The sequence below is a fragment of the Nothobranchius furzeri genome, chromosome 6, assembly GCF_043380555.1.
Source record: "Nothobranchius furzeri strain GRZ-AD chromosome 6, NfurGRZ-RIMD1, whole genome shotgun sequence".
In the NCBI taxonomy this organism is placed as follows: Eukaryota; Metazoa; Chordata; class Actinopteri; order Cyprinodontiformes; family Nothobranchiidae; genus Nothobranchius; species Nothobranchius furzeri.
In genome coordinates, this window is record NC_091746.1 from 45,423,539 (window position 1) to 45,437,380 (window position 13,842).

The following is a 13,842-nucleotide window of genomic DNA, read 5'->3' on the forward strand; positions in this document are numbered from 1 at the left end:
AAGTTCAGAGTGGGACAGAATGGGACTCAGCTTAGCAATAATCCTGAGATGGAAGAAGGAAGAGTGAACAAGAGAAGTGACATGAGAATCCAGGGTGAAGGCTGAGTCAAAGGTCACGCCAAGATTCCTGACAGAGGGTTTGGTGTGAGAAGCAAGCTGACCAAGAGAGTCTCTGACTTTGGGAACCAGCTTGTCTGGGGCACAGATGAGGATCTCAGTCTTATCTTCATTCAGCTGAAGAAAGCTCCCAGCCATCCAGGTTTTGATAGAGTCTAAGCAGGTGTGTAACAGCTGCAGCTTAAACATCTCATGGGGCTTAAAGGAGATGTACAGTTGGATGTCATCTGCATAAAGATGGTAGGAGATTTCTTTAAAGGAGCTCAGGATGTGCTGAAGAGGAAGCAGATAGAGGAGGAAGAGCTGGGGCCCCAGCACAGAACCTTGTGGGACACCATGGGTAAGAGAGGTGGTGGAGGACCTAAACTTGGAGACGGCCACAGAAAAGGAGCGCTCAGAAAGATAAGAGGAGAACCACTCCAGAGCAGTTCCTGATAGGCCTACCCAGTCTCTCAGCCTCTCCAGTAGCAGGTGATGGTCAACAGTGTCAAAGGCTGCAGTCAGGTCCAGCAGGACCAGAACAGAACAGTCCCCTGCATCACTGTCAGTAAGAAGGTCATTAGAGACCCTAAGAAGAGCTGTTTCAGTAGAATGAGCTCTATGAAAACCTGAATGGAAGCTATCATAGATGTTATGTTCATCAAGAGCAGCTGTGAGTTGTTTAGCCATAACCTTTTCCAAGATCTTGGAGATGAATGGACGTTTAGAGATGGGTCTGAAGCTGCTATAAAAAGAGGGTCAAGACTTGTTTTTTTTAAGAAGTGGGTGGATTACAGCATTCTTAACCCTCCCACTGTTTTTATGGGTGACCATGTGAGGAAAGTTGACCATTGAGCAGGATTGATGGTTTATCCCTTGAGGTCCATGTGGCAGGGGTGAGGTGATGCTCATTCCTTACCCCTGCCACATGGACCCAAGGAATAAACCATCAATCCTGCTCAATGGTCAACTTTCCTCGCGGGATCACACCCATTAGGACAGTGGGAGGGTTAAAGTATGCAGCGACCTGACCAAAAACCAGAGAAGCATTAATTATGGAGAGCACGCTGGGACCGATGGACTGAAAAGCACTTTTAAACAAAGATGAGGGTAAGATGTCGAGGGGGCATGCAGAGGTCTTCATAGAGTTAACTAGTTTGGTTAACTCAGGCAAAGAAACAGGAGCAAAGCCATTTAGAATGTCAGGCCGGGCTGGAGTCGGAAGAGGCAGAGATAAGGCTGAGGGAGAGATGCTAGATCTAACCTTATTGACTTTGTCCACAAAGAAAGACTGAAAGTTTTCACATTTTGCAACAGAGTGGATGGAGGCTGTAGGAAAGGCAGGAGAGACAATATTGCTGATGCACCTTGGGATTCTCTTTGCTCTGGGACACAAGATGGGAGAAATTTGCAACCCTCACGTCTCTGCCTGTACAGTTAAATGATCAAATCAAATCAAACTTTATTTATTTAGCACAATTCATACAATAAATGCAACTCAAAGTGCTTTACAAATTAAAATACCCACATTCCCTCCCTCCCCATAAATATAGAAAGCAATAGGACAATAATACCCTGCATTACACTCATCGTCTGACACACACACACACACACACACACACACACACACACACACACACACACACACACACACACACACACACACACATGCTTAAGGATATTAGATAAAAAATGGAACACACTGGGCTGAGTTCAGATGAGCCAGACAAGCTAAGTTAAGGAAACGCCATCAGGGGAGCCATCTGCCCCGACAGCAGCAGATCCACAGCAGCAGCCGAGGATGTCAGAAGATCCTTTAGACGCAAGGTTGTATTGCATGGTTCCAGTTTATTTCTAAATGTTCTCCCATTCTGTGCTCAGGTTCGTACTCGTGACACGGCTGCGCCCATCGGCGCCTTCATGTGGCCCCTCCACTGGTCCATGTGGCTTGGCATCTTTGTTTCCCTCCATGTCACAGCTGTCTTCCTCACCTTGTATGAGTGGCACAGCCCCTTTGGGATGACCCCACGTGGACGCAATCGAGACCGCGTGTTTTCTTTCTCATCAGCGCTCAACGTTTGCTACGCTATTCTCTTTGGGAGAACGGTGGCCATCAAGCCCCCAAAGTGCTGGACTGGGCGTCTGCTGATGAACCTCTGGGCCATATTCTGTCTGTTCTGTCTGTCCACCTACACAGCTAACCTGGCTGCTGTCATGGTCGGAGAGAAAACCTACGAGCAACTGTCAGGAATACATGATCCAAAGGTATGACTTACCGAGTTCCCGCTAATGGGAACCCCAGCCTTAGAGTATGTGTTCCAATACATTTCATTATTAAATATAGATTTTTATATTGATTGCATCTTTGCACCAATCATGTCTCATCAATTTAAATGTAAAATAAAAAATCTATAAGCAATTTTTTAGACCTTCACTTAGAAAATATTATAAAAGTACAAAAATAATGCAGAAATGTTATAGTATGAAACATGAATCTCCTGTAGGTTCTTGGATTGTGATGATTCAGACTCTGTCAGACTATTCCGAAGGCAGGAATGTAATATGGTAAAATAATAAGAGACTTGACATTGCTCCTGAAAAACTTGAGACATGACCTGGACTCAACCCTCATTGTCTTACTTGGTTTGGATTTGCTCTCAAAGACTGGATTCAGACTTGAGTCTTGACTTGGACATGCACATAAAGTCTTCAGACTTGACTTTACTTCAAAGACTTGAGACTCAATCTGACACATAAATGCCTCTTACAGACAGGAGTATTTACTGGAATAGTTTCTTCCCCCCGAAATGTGAAACTTCATACAGACTTGCTCCTCTAAAAGATGAAAAACTTGAAAATAAAATTTTACTTCTTAGCCTTTAGTAAAGTTCCCTTTTTGAATTATGCTTATTTATTCAGTCAAGTATGAATTTTAATCTTAATTTTTGCTGGATAATAATTTAATTATTTATTCACCACATCCTAAGTTATTTCAAGGGCAAAACCATTAAAAAATAAATCAAAAATTACAAATTGAATAAAACTGTGTAACTATTCAAATGTCAGCTTGTTGCATTCTACCTGAGCACTGCAAGCAAAGAAATTAAAAATAAATAAGAAAAACTCATCAAAAAGAATGGGATATAATTCAAAACAAAAGTTTCTTTTTTATTAAAGGATATATCTCTGTGGTTTTTCCTGCAGCTGCACCATCCCTCTCAGGGATTCCGCTTCGCTACAGTGAGGGAGAGCAGTGCAGAGGACTACGTCAAGAAGAGTTTCCCCGAGATGCACGAGTACATGAGAAGATTCAATGTCCCAGCAACACCGGACGGCATTCACAATCTCAAGTAAGATACCAAGACCCATACAGAGCAGTATCATGCAGGGGACGAGTGCTTCTTCATTTCAGACACCTGGATCTGGAGTCTTTACTGATCCAGAATCTGTCATATTTTTGTGATATTCAGCCAGCTGAAGAATCTTTATCTTTACATTTGAAAAGTTGAGGTTTTTCATGGTTATGCAGAAAAACAAACTGTTCCACCAGAATAAAGTGTATGTGTGTGTGTGTGTGTGTGTGTGTGCGTGCGTGCGTGCGTGCGTGCGTGCGTGTGTGTGCGTGCGTGCGTGCGTGCGTGCGTGTGTGTGTGTGTGTGTGTGTGTGTGTGTGTGTGTGTGTGTGTGTGTGTGTGTGTGTGTGTGTGTGTGTGACCAAGGAAAGTAAACAACTTAAAAAAAACCTGGAGAAAAACATTTCATTCCTGTTCCTGTCACTACCCACCACAGACCTGTCTGTTCACATTCAGATCCCACCCTCCTCTTTACCCTGCCACTGCTGTCATCCTAAGCTGCTTCAACATTCAACTGGTAACCCATGGTGCATAGCAGAAAATGGTAAGAAAAGGCAGCTGGGATGCAGGTTTTAGCAAGGATATAATTTAAAAAGCTTAATTTCTATAAAGTCTGAACTTACTAAAAGCTAAATCGAGTGTTGAAGGAAGGAAGTGATCTTTAGAGAATTACAACTTGGCATCAATAAGCGCTGCAGAACACCCCTCTCTTCTGAGGTGTACTCAGCCATGGACAAGGCATTAAATATCAGTGATTTAATTTCTGCAGCATGTGCGTCTTGGACACATTGACTTCTTATAAATGACTACTAAGATCTATAAAATACAGTATTGTACACATTAACAGGTCTCGCTGAACAATCAGTGAAGATGGTGTTTACTCTGAGGCAAAACTGTAAATTCCACAACATTAACTAAAAAAAAAAATCTTCCACGTAAGACACACTGTGCACAGATAGTAGTAAAAGTAACCCAATGTTGGAAGAAATTCAAGTACTCTAAAGTGTATAATAGAAACAGAAGTCAGTAAGATATGAAGACATTTCTGAATCTGTTTATTAGATTTCTCATTCAGAAAAACTGCACCTATGGACACACACTCGATGCAAGACGTGTTTCTGTCTGCTTTTAGGCCACACCACAGTACTGAATCTGCCCTGATTAGGGTGCTAAATGACATTCTTGTGACATCTGATTCTGGGTCTCGGGTTTTGTTGCTCCTATTGGACCTGTCAGCTGCCTTTGATACATTTGACTATTGCATTTTGTTGGACCAGCTTGGATCATGGTTGAGGTTGACGGGCACTGCGCTGAAATGGTTTTGCTCTTATCTGTCAAATCAGTTGATTACTGTCCAGCTTGGGGACTGTACCTCAAACTCATGTCCTCTGCTCTGGGGCATGCCACAGGGCTCCATCCTTGGGCCACTTCTTTTTTCAATTTACCTTTTGCCACTGGGCAAATTTTTTAGCTTGCATGGTATCAGCTATCATATCTATGCTGACAACTGCTAAATTAATGTGGCACTAAATGATACAAATGCAGACTCTCAGCTCTCAGCATGCATGGCAGATGTAAAGGACTGGCTAGCTGTTAACTTTCTTAAATTAAATGAACTAAAAATTTAGTTCATCATTTTTGGTCACCGGAGTCCCCCTTGCACTCAGTCTGCCAATGATGCTAAAATTAGATGATGAACTCTCGATGGTTTCTCAGGTAAATTCTGTTGTGAGGTCATGTTTTTACCAGTTACATCGTCTAGCTCATCTGAAACCAATTCTGAAACTGAGGCATTTACAATAGTTATTCGTGCATGTGTTACTTCCCAGTTAGACTATGCAAACTCACTCCTCACTTCCCAACTCAGTCTGAAATCGGCTACAAGTTGTCCAAACTGCAGCTGCTAGGTTCCTATCGAATACAAACAGACGTAGCCACATCACACTGGTCCTTGCACGCCTTCATTGGCTCCTTGTCATATTCCGTGTACAGTTCAAGCTGCTGACTTTTGATTTTAAGGCACTAAATGGTGAAGCACCAGCATACCTGTCATGGCCTGCGTTCTGCGGCTCCCTCATGTGTCTCCTTGTGTTATCCATCCCTCTCTAGCTTCCCCTTATGTGTCTCCTTGTGTCCCCAGCCCCCTCCAGGTTCTCTCCAGGTTTCCCTCATGGTTCCCTTAGTCACTTTTCTGATCATTAGTTTTCTGTTATTGTAGATTGTCTAGTTTGGTTCTCCCTTTAGGTATCATCCTACCGTCTTCCAGTGTTTTTGGTTCTATTACTCCTAGGTCATTAGTTTTATTATCATTAGTTCTCCAGTGTCTTATTTCTACAGTGTTAAGTTATTTAGTTCAGTAGCTTTGTTTAACAGGTTTTAGTTGGGACTTTCCTCACATGCCCTGTTCTGCTCCTCTTGGTTATTGGTATCACCTGTGCCCAATCCTCCTAATCACCCAGCCCCTGAGTATAAAACCCTGTCCTGTCTTTCCATGGTTGTCGGTCCATTGTTTGTGTCAGCGTTGTCTCGCACCTTCTCTTGGTCTCTTGTTTTTTGGATATGTCCAGGTCTGCTCTTTAAGGGAGCACTTTGTCTCTAGGTCTCTTGGTTTTAATACTAAGACTTTTGGATTTTTTGGTTTAGGCTTCCTGCCCTATTGGATTTACTTTGGGACAATCACTCTTAATAAATGTTTTTTTTTTGTTGTTGTTGTTTATTCCCCCTCCTGCCTTGTGTCTCCCTGGTTCTGCATCTTGGGTCCTAACCTCTCCCCTACTCACAGCATGACAATACCTGTCAGAACTGCTTACACCGTATGCTCCCACTCGCTCACTGAGTTCAGCTGATCACCCCCTGCTCTGTATTTCACGGATGTGCTATAAATCGAGGGGTGAGCGAGCATTTGTACATGCTACCCCCAGCTGTGGAATGCATTGCCCATTACTGTAAGGCAGGCTCCCTCTTTGGCAGTTTTAAATCTTGCTTGAAAACCCACTTTTATGGATTTGCTTTTCATTTCTGACTCGAGGGGTAGTTTCTCTGTTTTATTGTCTAAACTGTTTTTTTGTGTGTTTTTATCTTTTATTGTGTTTTAAATTGTGATCTTATCGCTCTGTTTTTGTTTTTTTTATCCCCATTTTAGTGTTTTTAGTTGCTGTATTTGCCTGTGAAACACTTTGGTCAGCTCTCATGTTGTGCACAAAACTGTGCTATACAAATAAAATCGCATGGTATGGTAAAAATCTAATTATCTTAAAAATAACTGGTATTTAAACATCTTTGGTGTGTTCTTACTGTGTTTAGTTTATAATTCCATTTTTTGTTCTTTTTAAAACACAGGAAAGGTTTTTCTTTACCTTACTGATGTACGTCTCATTTGCCGACTGCCAAACATTTTCAGAGCTGACGCTGATGGTGGCGTCACTTCCTACTCTGTTTATCTGCGGCAGACCCTCTGCTGCCCGCGGATAAACGGAGTAGGAAGTGACGCCACCATCAGCGCCATGCAGCTTTGAGGATGTTTTGCAGTCAGCAAACGAAATGTATGTCAGCAAGATAAAGAAAAACATTTTCTGTGTTTTAAAAATAACCAAAAATGGAACAACTGGTATTTATTTTCTCATTGTGTCATTTTTGCACATCTTAGAAAACAGTAACCTTTTGCAATTGAGAGGCCATGTTTTTTGAAAGTAAGTTAAATGCCCCCATCTTGGTGTCTCCTCTTTTAGTGATAGAATAAAGAAAGGGATGGACTAACAAAGTGAAGCTTTATGTCCAACAATGGGGTAATTGTTCTACTCTGTTGTGCTACAGATGGAGCTGAGCTCTAAGGTAAAGCTGTCAACTTTTTTTAGTCATTCTACATTTCAACTCTCACTTTTGATCATAATATATATATATATATATATATATATATATATATATATATATATATATATATATATATATATATATATATGTATGTATGTATATATATTTTTTTTGTGGCAGGAACAGAAGTATATTGATAAGTAACTTCATATAGTAGGAGAGTTTGGAGTGGGGCCTCTGCTCTTCTTCATCAAAAGGAGTCAGTTGGGGTCACCTTCCCATAGAGGTGTTCCAAACACATTCCACTAGAAGATGGTGGAGCAGACCCAGAAATTACTGGGCTAATTAATAAGTGTTATGGACTAAAGCCCTTTGTGGTGTGGCTTAAGAACCTGAATGTTTCCAGGAGGAGCTGATCACTGACTGGAGGCAGCTGTGAGTTTTCCTGCCAGAGGAAAAGGACAAAGGGAGCCTAATACAGCAGGCTCAAGTGAGACACGGCTGTACAAAAATAAAACTACACCTTTACTTAAACTTTGATGAGACTTCTCCTTTTCTTTTTTATTGCTTAGAGCCAGAACATAACAGTTGCCTCTCTGGTCTGGGAACACCTTGGAATCCTCCAGAAGGGACTGGGTTTGACCCAGGGCAAATCCACATCCGGGCCACCCTCCTTGACCCAACACCCTCATTATCCAACCCTTTAACAACTATGCGCGCGCGTGTGTGTGTGTGTGTGTGTGTGTGTGTGTGTGTGTGTGTGTGTGTGTGTGTGTGTGTGTGTGTGTGTGTGTGTGTGTGTGTGTGTGTGTGTGTGTGTGTGTGTGTGTGTGTGTGTGTGTGTGTGTGTGTGTGTGTGTGTGTGTGAGTTATGGTTGCTGCCTCTTTGCCCTGAGGTACCAGTAGTTCAGCACCATGGACAGTGCCATATCCTGCTTCATCGGGTTAGCGCCAAAGACAAGGGCACACTGACTTTGGGTTTCTCCATGTCCTCTTCCTCCTTCATGTCTGCACAACTGTAACCAACCTCCTGATCACCATCTGAGCAGTGTAAAATGCAGATCTTCCAGAAGCAAAGGGGGGCACAGATCCGTGCTGATGCCCCCTAGTGGCTCCATTATGGCTCTGGATAGCTTTGTTTGTGTTTGTAAGTGTAAATGCGTTGATACCCTGTTTAACTTGAAGATAGAGGGAGGGTCAGATCGGTGCTGATGCTCCAGCTGCTTTGTGGTTGTTTTATTGGCATTTTAAATAGAAGAGCTTGCGAAAACTCTGTTTGTGTGATGATGTTTGGTGAGATGTTGAGTAGATGTTGCATGGAGAGGCAACTCGGACTGTAGCTGGCATCCTTATCTCTCTATTGTAAATTAATGTATGTTTTTATATTAAGATGGCATGTTGAAACAGAACGTGGTCCTTTGTCCTCCGTAACCCAGTGTTCATGTTCCAAGGAACTTGTTAAGTAAAGGCGTCTGTGATTAGTGTTGCGGACACTTTCATTTGTGTGTGTTTACAGCTATTTGGTCTTCTGTCTGTCAACAATTGGTTTGTTTTCCCTTAACTTTTCTTAAGCTTAAAGCTTAATAGTCGCAAAAGCCATTTGTTGCTTGCATATAAAAAAGCTCATAGATTGTGATAAAAAACAGTGTGTGTTTGTGTGTGTGTGTGTGTGTGTGTGTGTGTGTGTGTGTGTGTGTGTGTGTGTGTGTGTGTGTGTGTGTGTGTGTTTGTTTAAAACTATGGTACGTATATTATCACAAAGTACAATTAGATTTTAACAAGCCTTAAGCTCTGCTTAAATTTAAGTGTGTAGAGAGAAATTAAAGTAAAGCCTCTGAGCATGGGTTCAGCTTCAAATTGTGTGTTCTTGTTATAACAAACGCCTTTTATGCTACTACTTCCTGTAGCCTTGACCAGTCACAAGGGTCAGTATGTTTGGATGAATGGATGGATGGATAATTTAGTAAATCAAATCCCCTGAGAAACACAAACAATCCTTTTTAAATTTTTGCTCATATTTGTTCAGTGACAATCCCATAAATTGATCATTATTTATCATTTAAAAGATTTTTGTACATACAGAACATGCCTAAAGCCATACAGTACAAAGCTGACCATTTTTTCCTGTGTTGAGATCTCTAAAGTCATTGAAAACTCAAACCACAGTCCTGTCACTTTATTTAGAAGCATCTGGGTTTGAAAGTGTTAAAATTTTTAAAAAAGTGTTTCAAATTTGCAGGGGGGAAAAAATCCACATCACTTCTATAATGTTCAGGGGAAGCAAATCCTGCCTTTTCATCTTCAAGTCATTCCAACTTCATATTCAGATTGTTCTGTACTTGCTGTTCCTTAGAGATGGCAAGTTAGGTTTTTCCCCCTGCAAATTATCATCAAACACTATATCTGTTCACTAAACCTCTGCAAAAGCATCTTCAAAATTCAATAGTTCTACCTTGTTTATTTGTTTTCTTCCAACAGACTCACTGTCACACTTATTTGTTTGTCATGTAGTTTGTGTTTTGTGTTTTTTGTCAACCCTAACCCTTGTATTGTGTTAGAAAGCTGTTTACACCTGTGGTCTTAGCGGGTCCATTTGGACCCATAATTTTAAAATGCTTGAAAATGCTTAAAATCACCAGTTTTCTTCAAATGTAGTTTTTTTTCAGCTAATTGCTGGCTTAGTATGTATTCATATGAATGGAACCAGCAGGTGAATAGTTTTTAGTTGGCTCCACAGACACAGTATTTTAAAATATACCACTCGTTTTTGATTGCAAAAACTGTTTAAATTCACTAAATATATTTATTTTGCTTATAGAATGAGTAATAATAAACTATAAATGTGTTATAAACTAATATTAGAGTACACCTACTAAAAAATTGTATATACATTTTTTTAATTATTTCAAATTATTAGCAATAGTGTCATTTTAGGTGTTCCGGGTCAAAACAGACCCGCATAGATAAATGGTAGGATAAAGACAACAAGTCATTTTTTCTCCATGAAACCAACTTTTATTTAACCAGACCAATTAACCCAACAATTCAACCATAAAATGAACAATGATAAACAACACTGTGTGTGTGGCTGTGTGCGTGCACATGCACATGCATTGATCATAAACTGAACATTGAAAATAATATGGTGTTAGCGCAGGTATGTTGTTCTGAATTAACCATAATCTAAACACTGGAAGCAATGAAAACAAACCAAGCTTAAAGCTTAATAGTCGCAAAAGCCATTTGTTGCTTGCATATAAAAAAGCTCATAGATTGTGATAAAAAACAGTGTGTGTGTGTGTGTGTGTGTGTGTGTGTGTGTGTGTGTGTGTGTGTGTGTGTGTGTGTGTGTGTGTGTGTGTGTGTGTGTGTGTGTGTGTGTGTGTGTGTGTGTGTGTGTGTGTGTGTGTGTGTGTGATGTGGGCCATAACTGTGCACATTGGGCCATAATTAATCCTCAGAGCAACCCATAGCTTTTAACCCTCTGGAGGCAGGCGTTGCAGATTTGCAACAGTTAAAATCTACCTACCTGGTTACTCCACATACGTATTTCATGAGCATTTATCAACTCAGAAGTACCCCTGAAGGACTTAGTTGTTCATCCTTTTATCAAAACTTATTTTGAGCCTGAGAGGGTTAAGTGATGCAAACAACAGCCAGTTTTCTCTGTCGGGTCATTTTGGAACCATAACACCACAGATGTAACTCATTTTTTGAGACCTTTAGAATTAGCTAAAATTTTGAAAATAGATTTTGCTGCATTTAAATAGGTGTGTCTGAGGATTAGATGAAGCCTCATTCCAGGACAAAAAAGGAAAGTGAACTTTTTACACAGTTAAACTTGAAAACGGGTCAAGTTTTACCCTAACACAACAAAAGGGTTAAAGCCTTTTTAATCTTTATTTAAGGCTCTTGAATGTCTCATTTACCAATTTTAATGGAGCTACACAGGAAGCAGCTCAAATCAATATTAAATGTAAAACATTATAAACAGATTTTTTTTTACAATGCAAAAAGCATTAAACGTTCTAAACTGAAAATGGTTGCATTAACTCAATGTTAAAGTGACATTGTGTATTTTTCCTGGCGATAGGAGGGGGTAGATACTTAAATCGTTGCAAGGAAGCAGTATTTTTGTGTTGGAGTAAGACTTGACCAACAGATGCCCATTAGGGTAAAAAGCTCTGGGGAGTACCATCTTTAGTAAAATGATGAGCACATCAGACCCTTTCATTACTGGCAATAAGTGAAGAGGTAAATGTGTAAAACAACAACATTTAAGAATGACGAAAGTTTTGTAACCATTTGTTACAAAACAGTAAATGCATTTTGTCCTCATGGGCTCTCGTAGAAGAAAACATGGCATCTAATACGTAGACCCTCTCCCATGTATTTTAGGCCTTATTTCTGAGATTATATGTTACTAAGCTGACAATTTTTTTCGACAACTGGGCATCATTTCATAAATTTTCAACAACATTTTGATGGATGTTTCCATAAATGAATGGTAAAACTATACATTGCCTCTTTAAGCCTTCACAGCCATTGCATACATTAAAACATAAAATGAAAAATCAAAGTTATTGATTATAAAATTTCACATACTATCTAACTATTAAAGTGAATAAACAGTTACCTGCTTGTAAATTAATGATTAAAGTTTTTTTTTTTCAGAATCCCAAAACATGCTTTTAGATTTTATGTTTAATGTTTTACTATCAAGCTCTAAAATTGCAAACAGGACAACATTTTCTGAAAATAAATTTAAAAAATTATACTCATTAAAGTGAAACATGAAAAGAAATATTGAACATTTATTTCTGGAATGGTTCATAAATAAAAATCACTTGTAAGTCGCTTTGGACAAAAGCGTCTGCTAAATACATAAACATAAACATAAACATAAAAACTGCACATTTCCCCCCTGCTTGCTTTCACTGACTGATGCTCAGTATGACCAACCTGTTGGTGTATCGCTCCAACATCCTGAGACAATCACCGGGTCTAAGTAGACCACAAATGCGTAAAATCATTCCTGGTGAAAGTTCCTGGTCTGTCATACGCAGATGACATCTTTTGAAATTCAGTAGGATTGTGTCTAAATTATTGAGTTCTGATGGAGATTGAAATTATATGGAGATGTAATTGACTTTCAACATTTCAAATATGAACAAAGATACAGGTACGTCTCAAAAAATGTCAAAATCATGAACAATTTCAGTATTGTTGAATGATTATATATTAAATGATTTTTTTTTCTGAAATTAGTGTCAAATAATATTTGTTTTTGAAACAGGCAGCTGTCACTCCATTCTACCCCCTAGAGTCTTCTCATGTTGCAGCAGTCACTTCTTGTTTTCTATATATCATGTTATGGAATGTGAGTGTGTATACTGCATACTCTCAATAGCATGTCACTGTAATACTTTGGGGTATTTTGGGAGTGCTTTTCTATTTCTAAGTTTTCTGATGTGTCATTGTACTTTGAGTGTATTTTAGCTAACTCAGCATTCCTGTCAGCAACAGCTTAATGCAATACGTAAGGAAGATAAAGCAGGCAGCTCGTATCAAGTAGAAATTGAGATTTTGCATTGTGTTTGTTTTGAGGAGGTTTATTTGGTAATGAGATCATTAGCAGCCTAAATGAGGTTAGAAGATGGAGAGGGATTTAAAACATACATGATGAAAATTGAAACATACAGTAAAACTTGAAAGGCCTTTTTCAGCGTTCATTATCCCAGCTGGGTGCAGCTTTAAGAAAGACGGATTTTAGAATTAACTTGTAAAAGCCTCTCTGAGAGCGTTGTGAATTAATATTTCAACTTTGTGCAGCCGACTAGTAAGGAATACAAATAAACCCGGAAAACGTGTAGGCAGGCTTTGATTTTAGAGGCAGGTGGTGGTCAGGAAAAAGGAGCGGAAAACACACAGAAAAAGATCGGTGCTTGTGAGGTTCAGATGAGGTAAAAGGTGAGGAGAAAGTTATTGATTCTTTTTCCACCTGCTGTTAGCAATTTTTGAAAAGTTCTGAATAAAAAAGTTTGCTCTTCATGCCCTATTTGTTTCCTTTTCATTCATTTTATGCCTTTACTCTGGTTGTTTTATCATTAATTGCAGTTAACACTTTACCTATATTCTCAAGAGAATAAAATGGAATAAATAGAATAAACAGAAATCAGAGCACGTTTTTTTGACCCCATTCTCCCATCCAACCACATTTCTCCCAATCATGATTCTTCTTTACTCCTGTAAATTTTATGGACCATTTGTCTTATTTAGGAAAATATGTAACCAAATTCATGCCCTGTTAATATTCTTCCAACTGCTTTGCTTCCTAGGGTCTTTGACCAAATTGACCCACGCATTGTGGATTTTATTAATCTATTTCTCCAATCTAGCTCTGTATCTGTATCTGTTTTCAAACATGCAGTTGTTAAAGCTATCTGTAACAAACCCAGACTGGACTCATATCAGCCTATAAATTACAGACCTAACAGAATTTTTTAACAGAAATATTACTGTCTGTATAAACCGAATCATGTCAGATCTGTTCTGTGGGGTACCACATGGCTCTGTCATCTAT

At 39.5% G+C, this 13,842-nt stretch overlaps 1 protein-coding gene across 1 annotated transcript in view; it reads left to right on the forward strand.

Moving 5' to 3' along the window:
- grin3a (glutamate receptor, ionotropic, N-methyl-D-aspartate 3A) overlaps window positions 1–13,842 on the forward strand; it is a 101,135-nt gene that overhangs the window by 69,042 nt on the left and 18,251 nt on the right. The window contains exons 4-5 of the mRNA XM_015976536.3: window positions 1,978–2,361; window positions 3,301–3,446. Coding sequence (XP_015832022.3) covers window positions 1,978–2,361; window positions 3,301–3,446 — 530 coding nt within the window. The remainder of the gene's footprint in view (window positions 1–1,977; window positions 2,362–3,300; window positions 3,447–13,842) is intronic.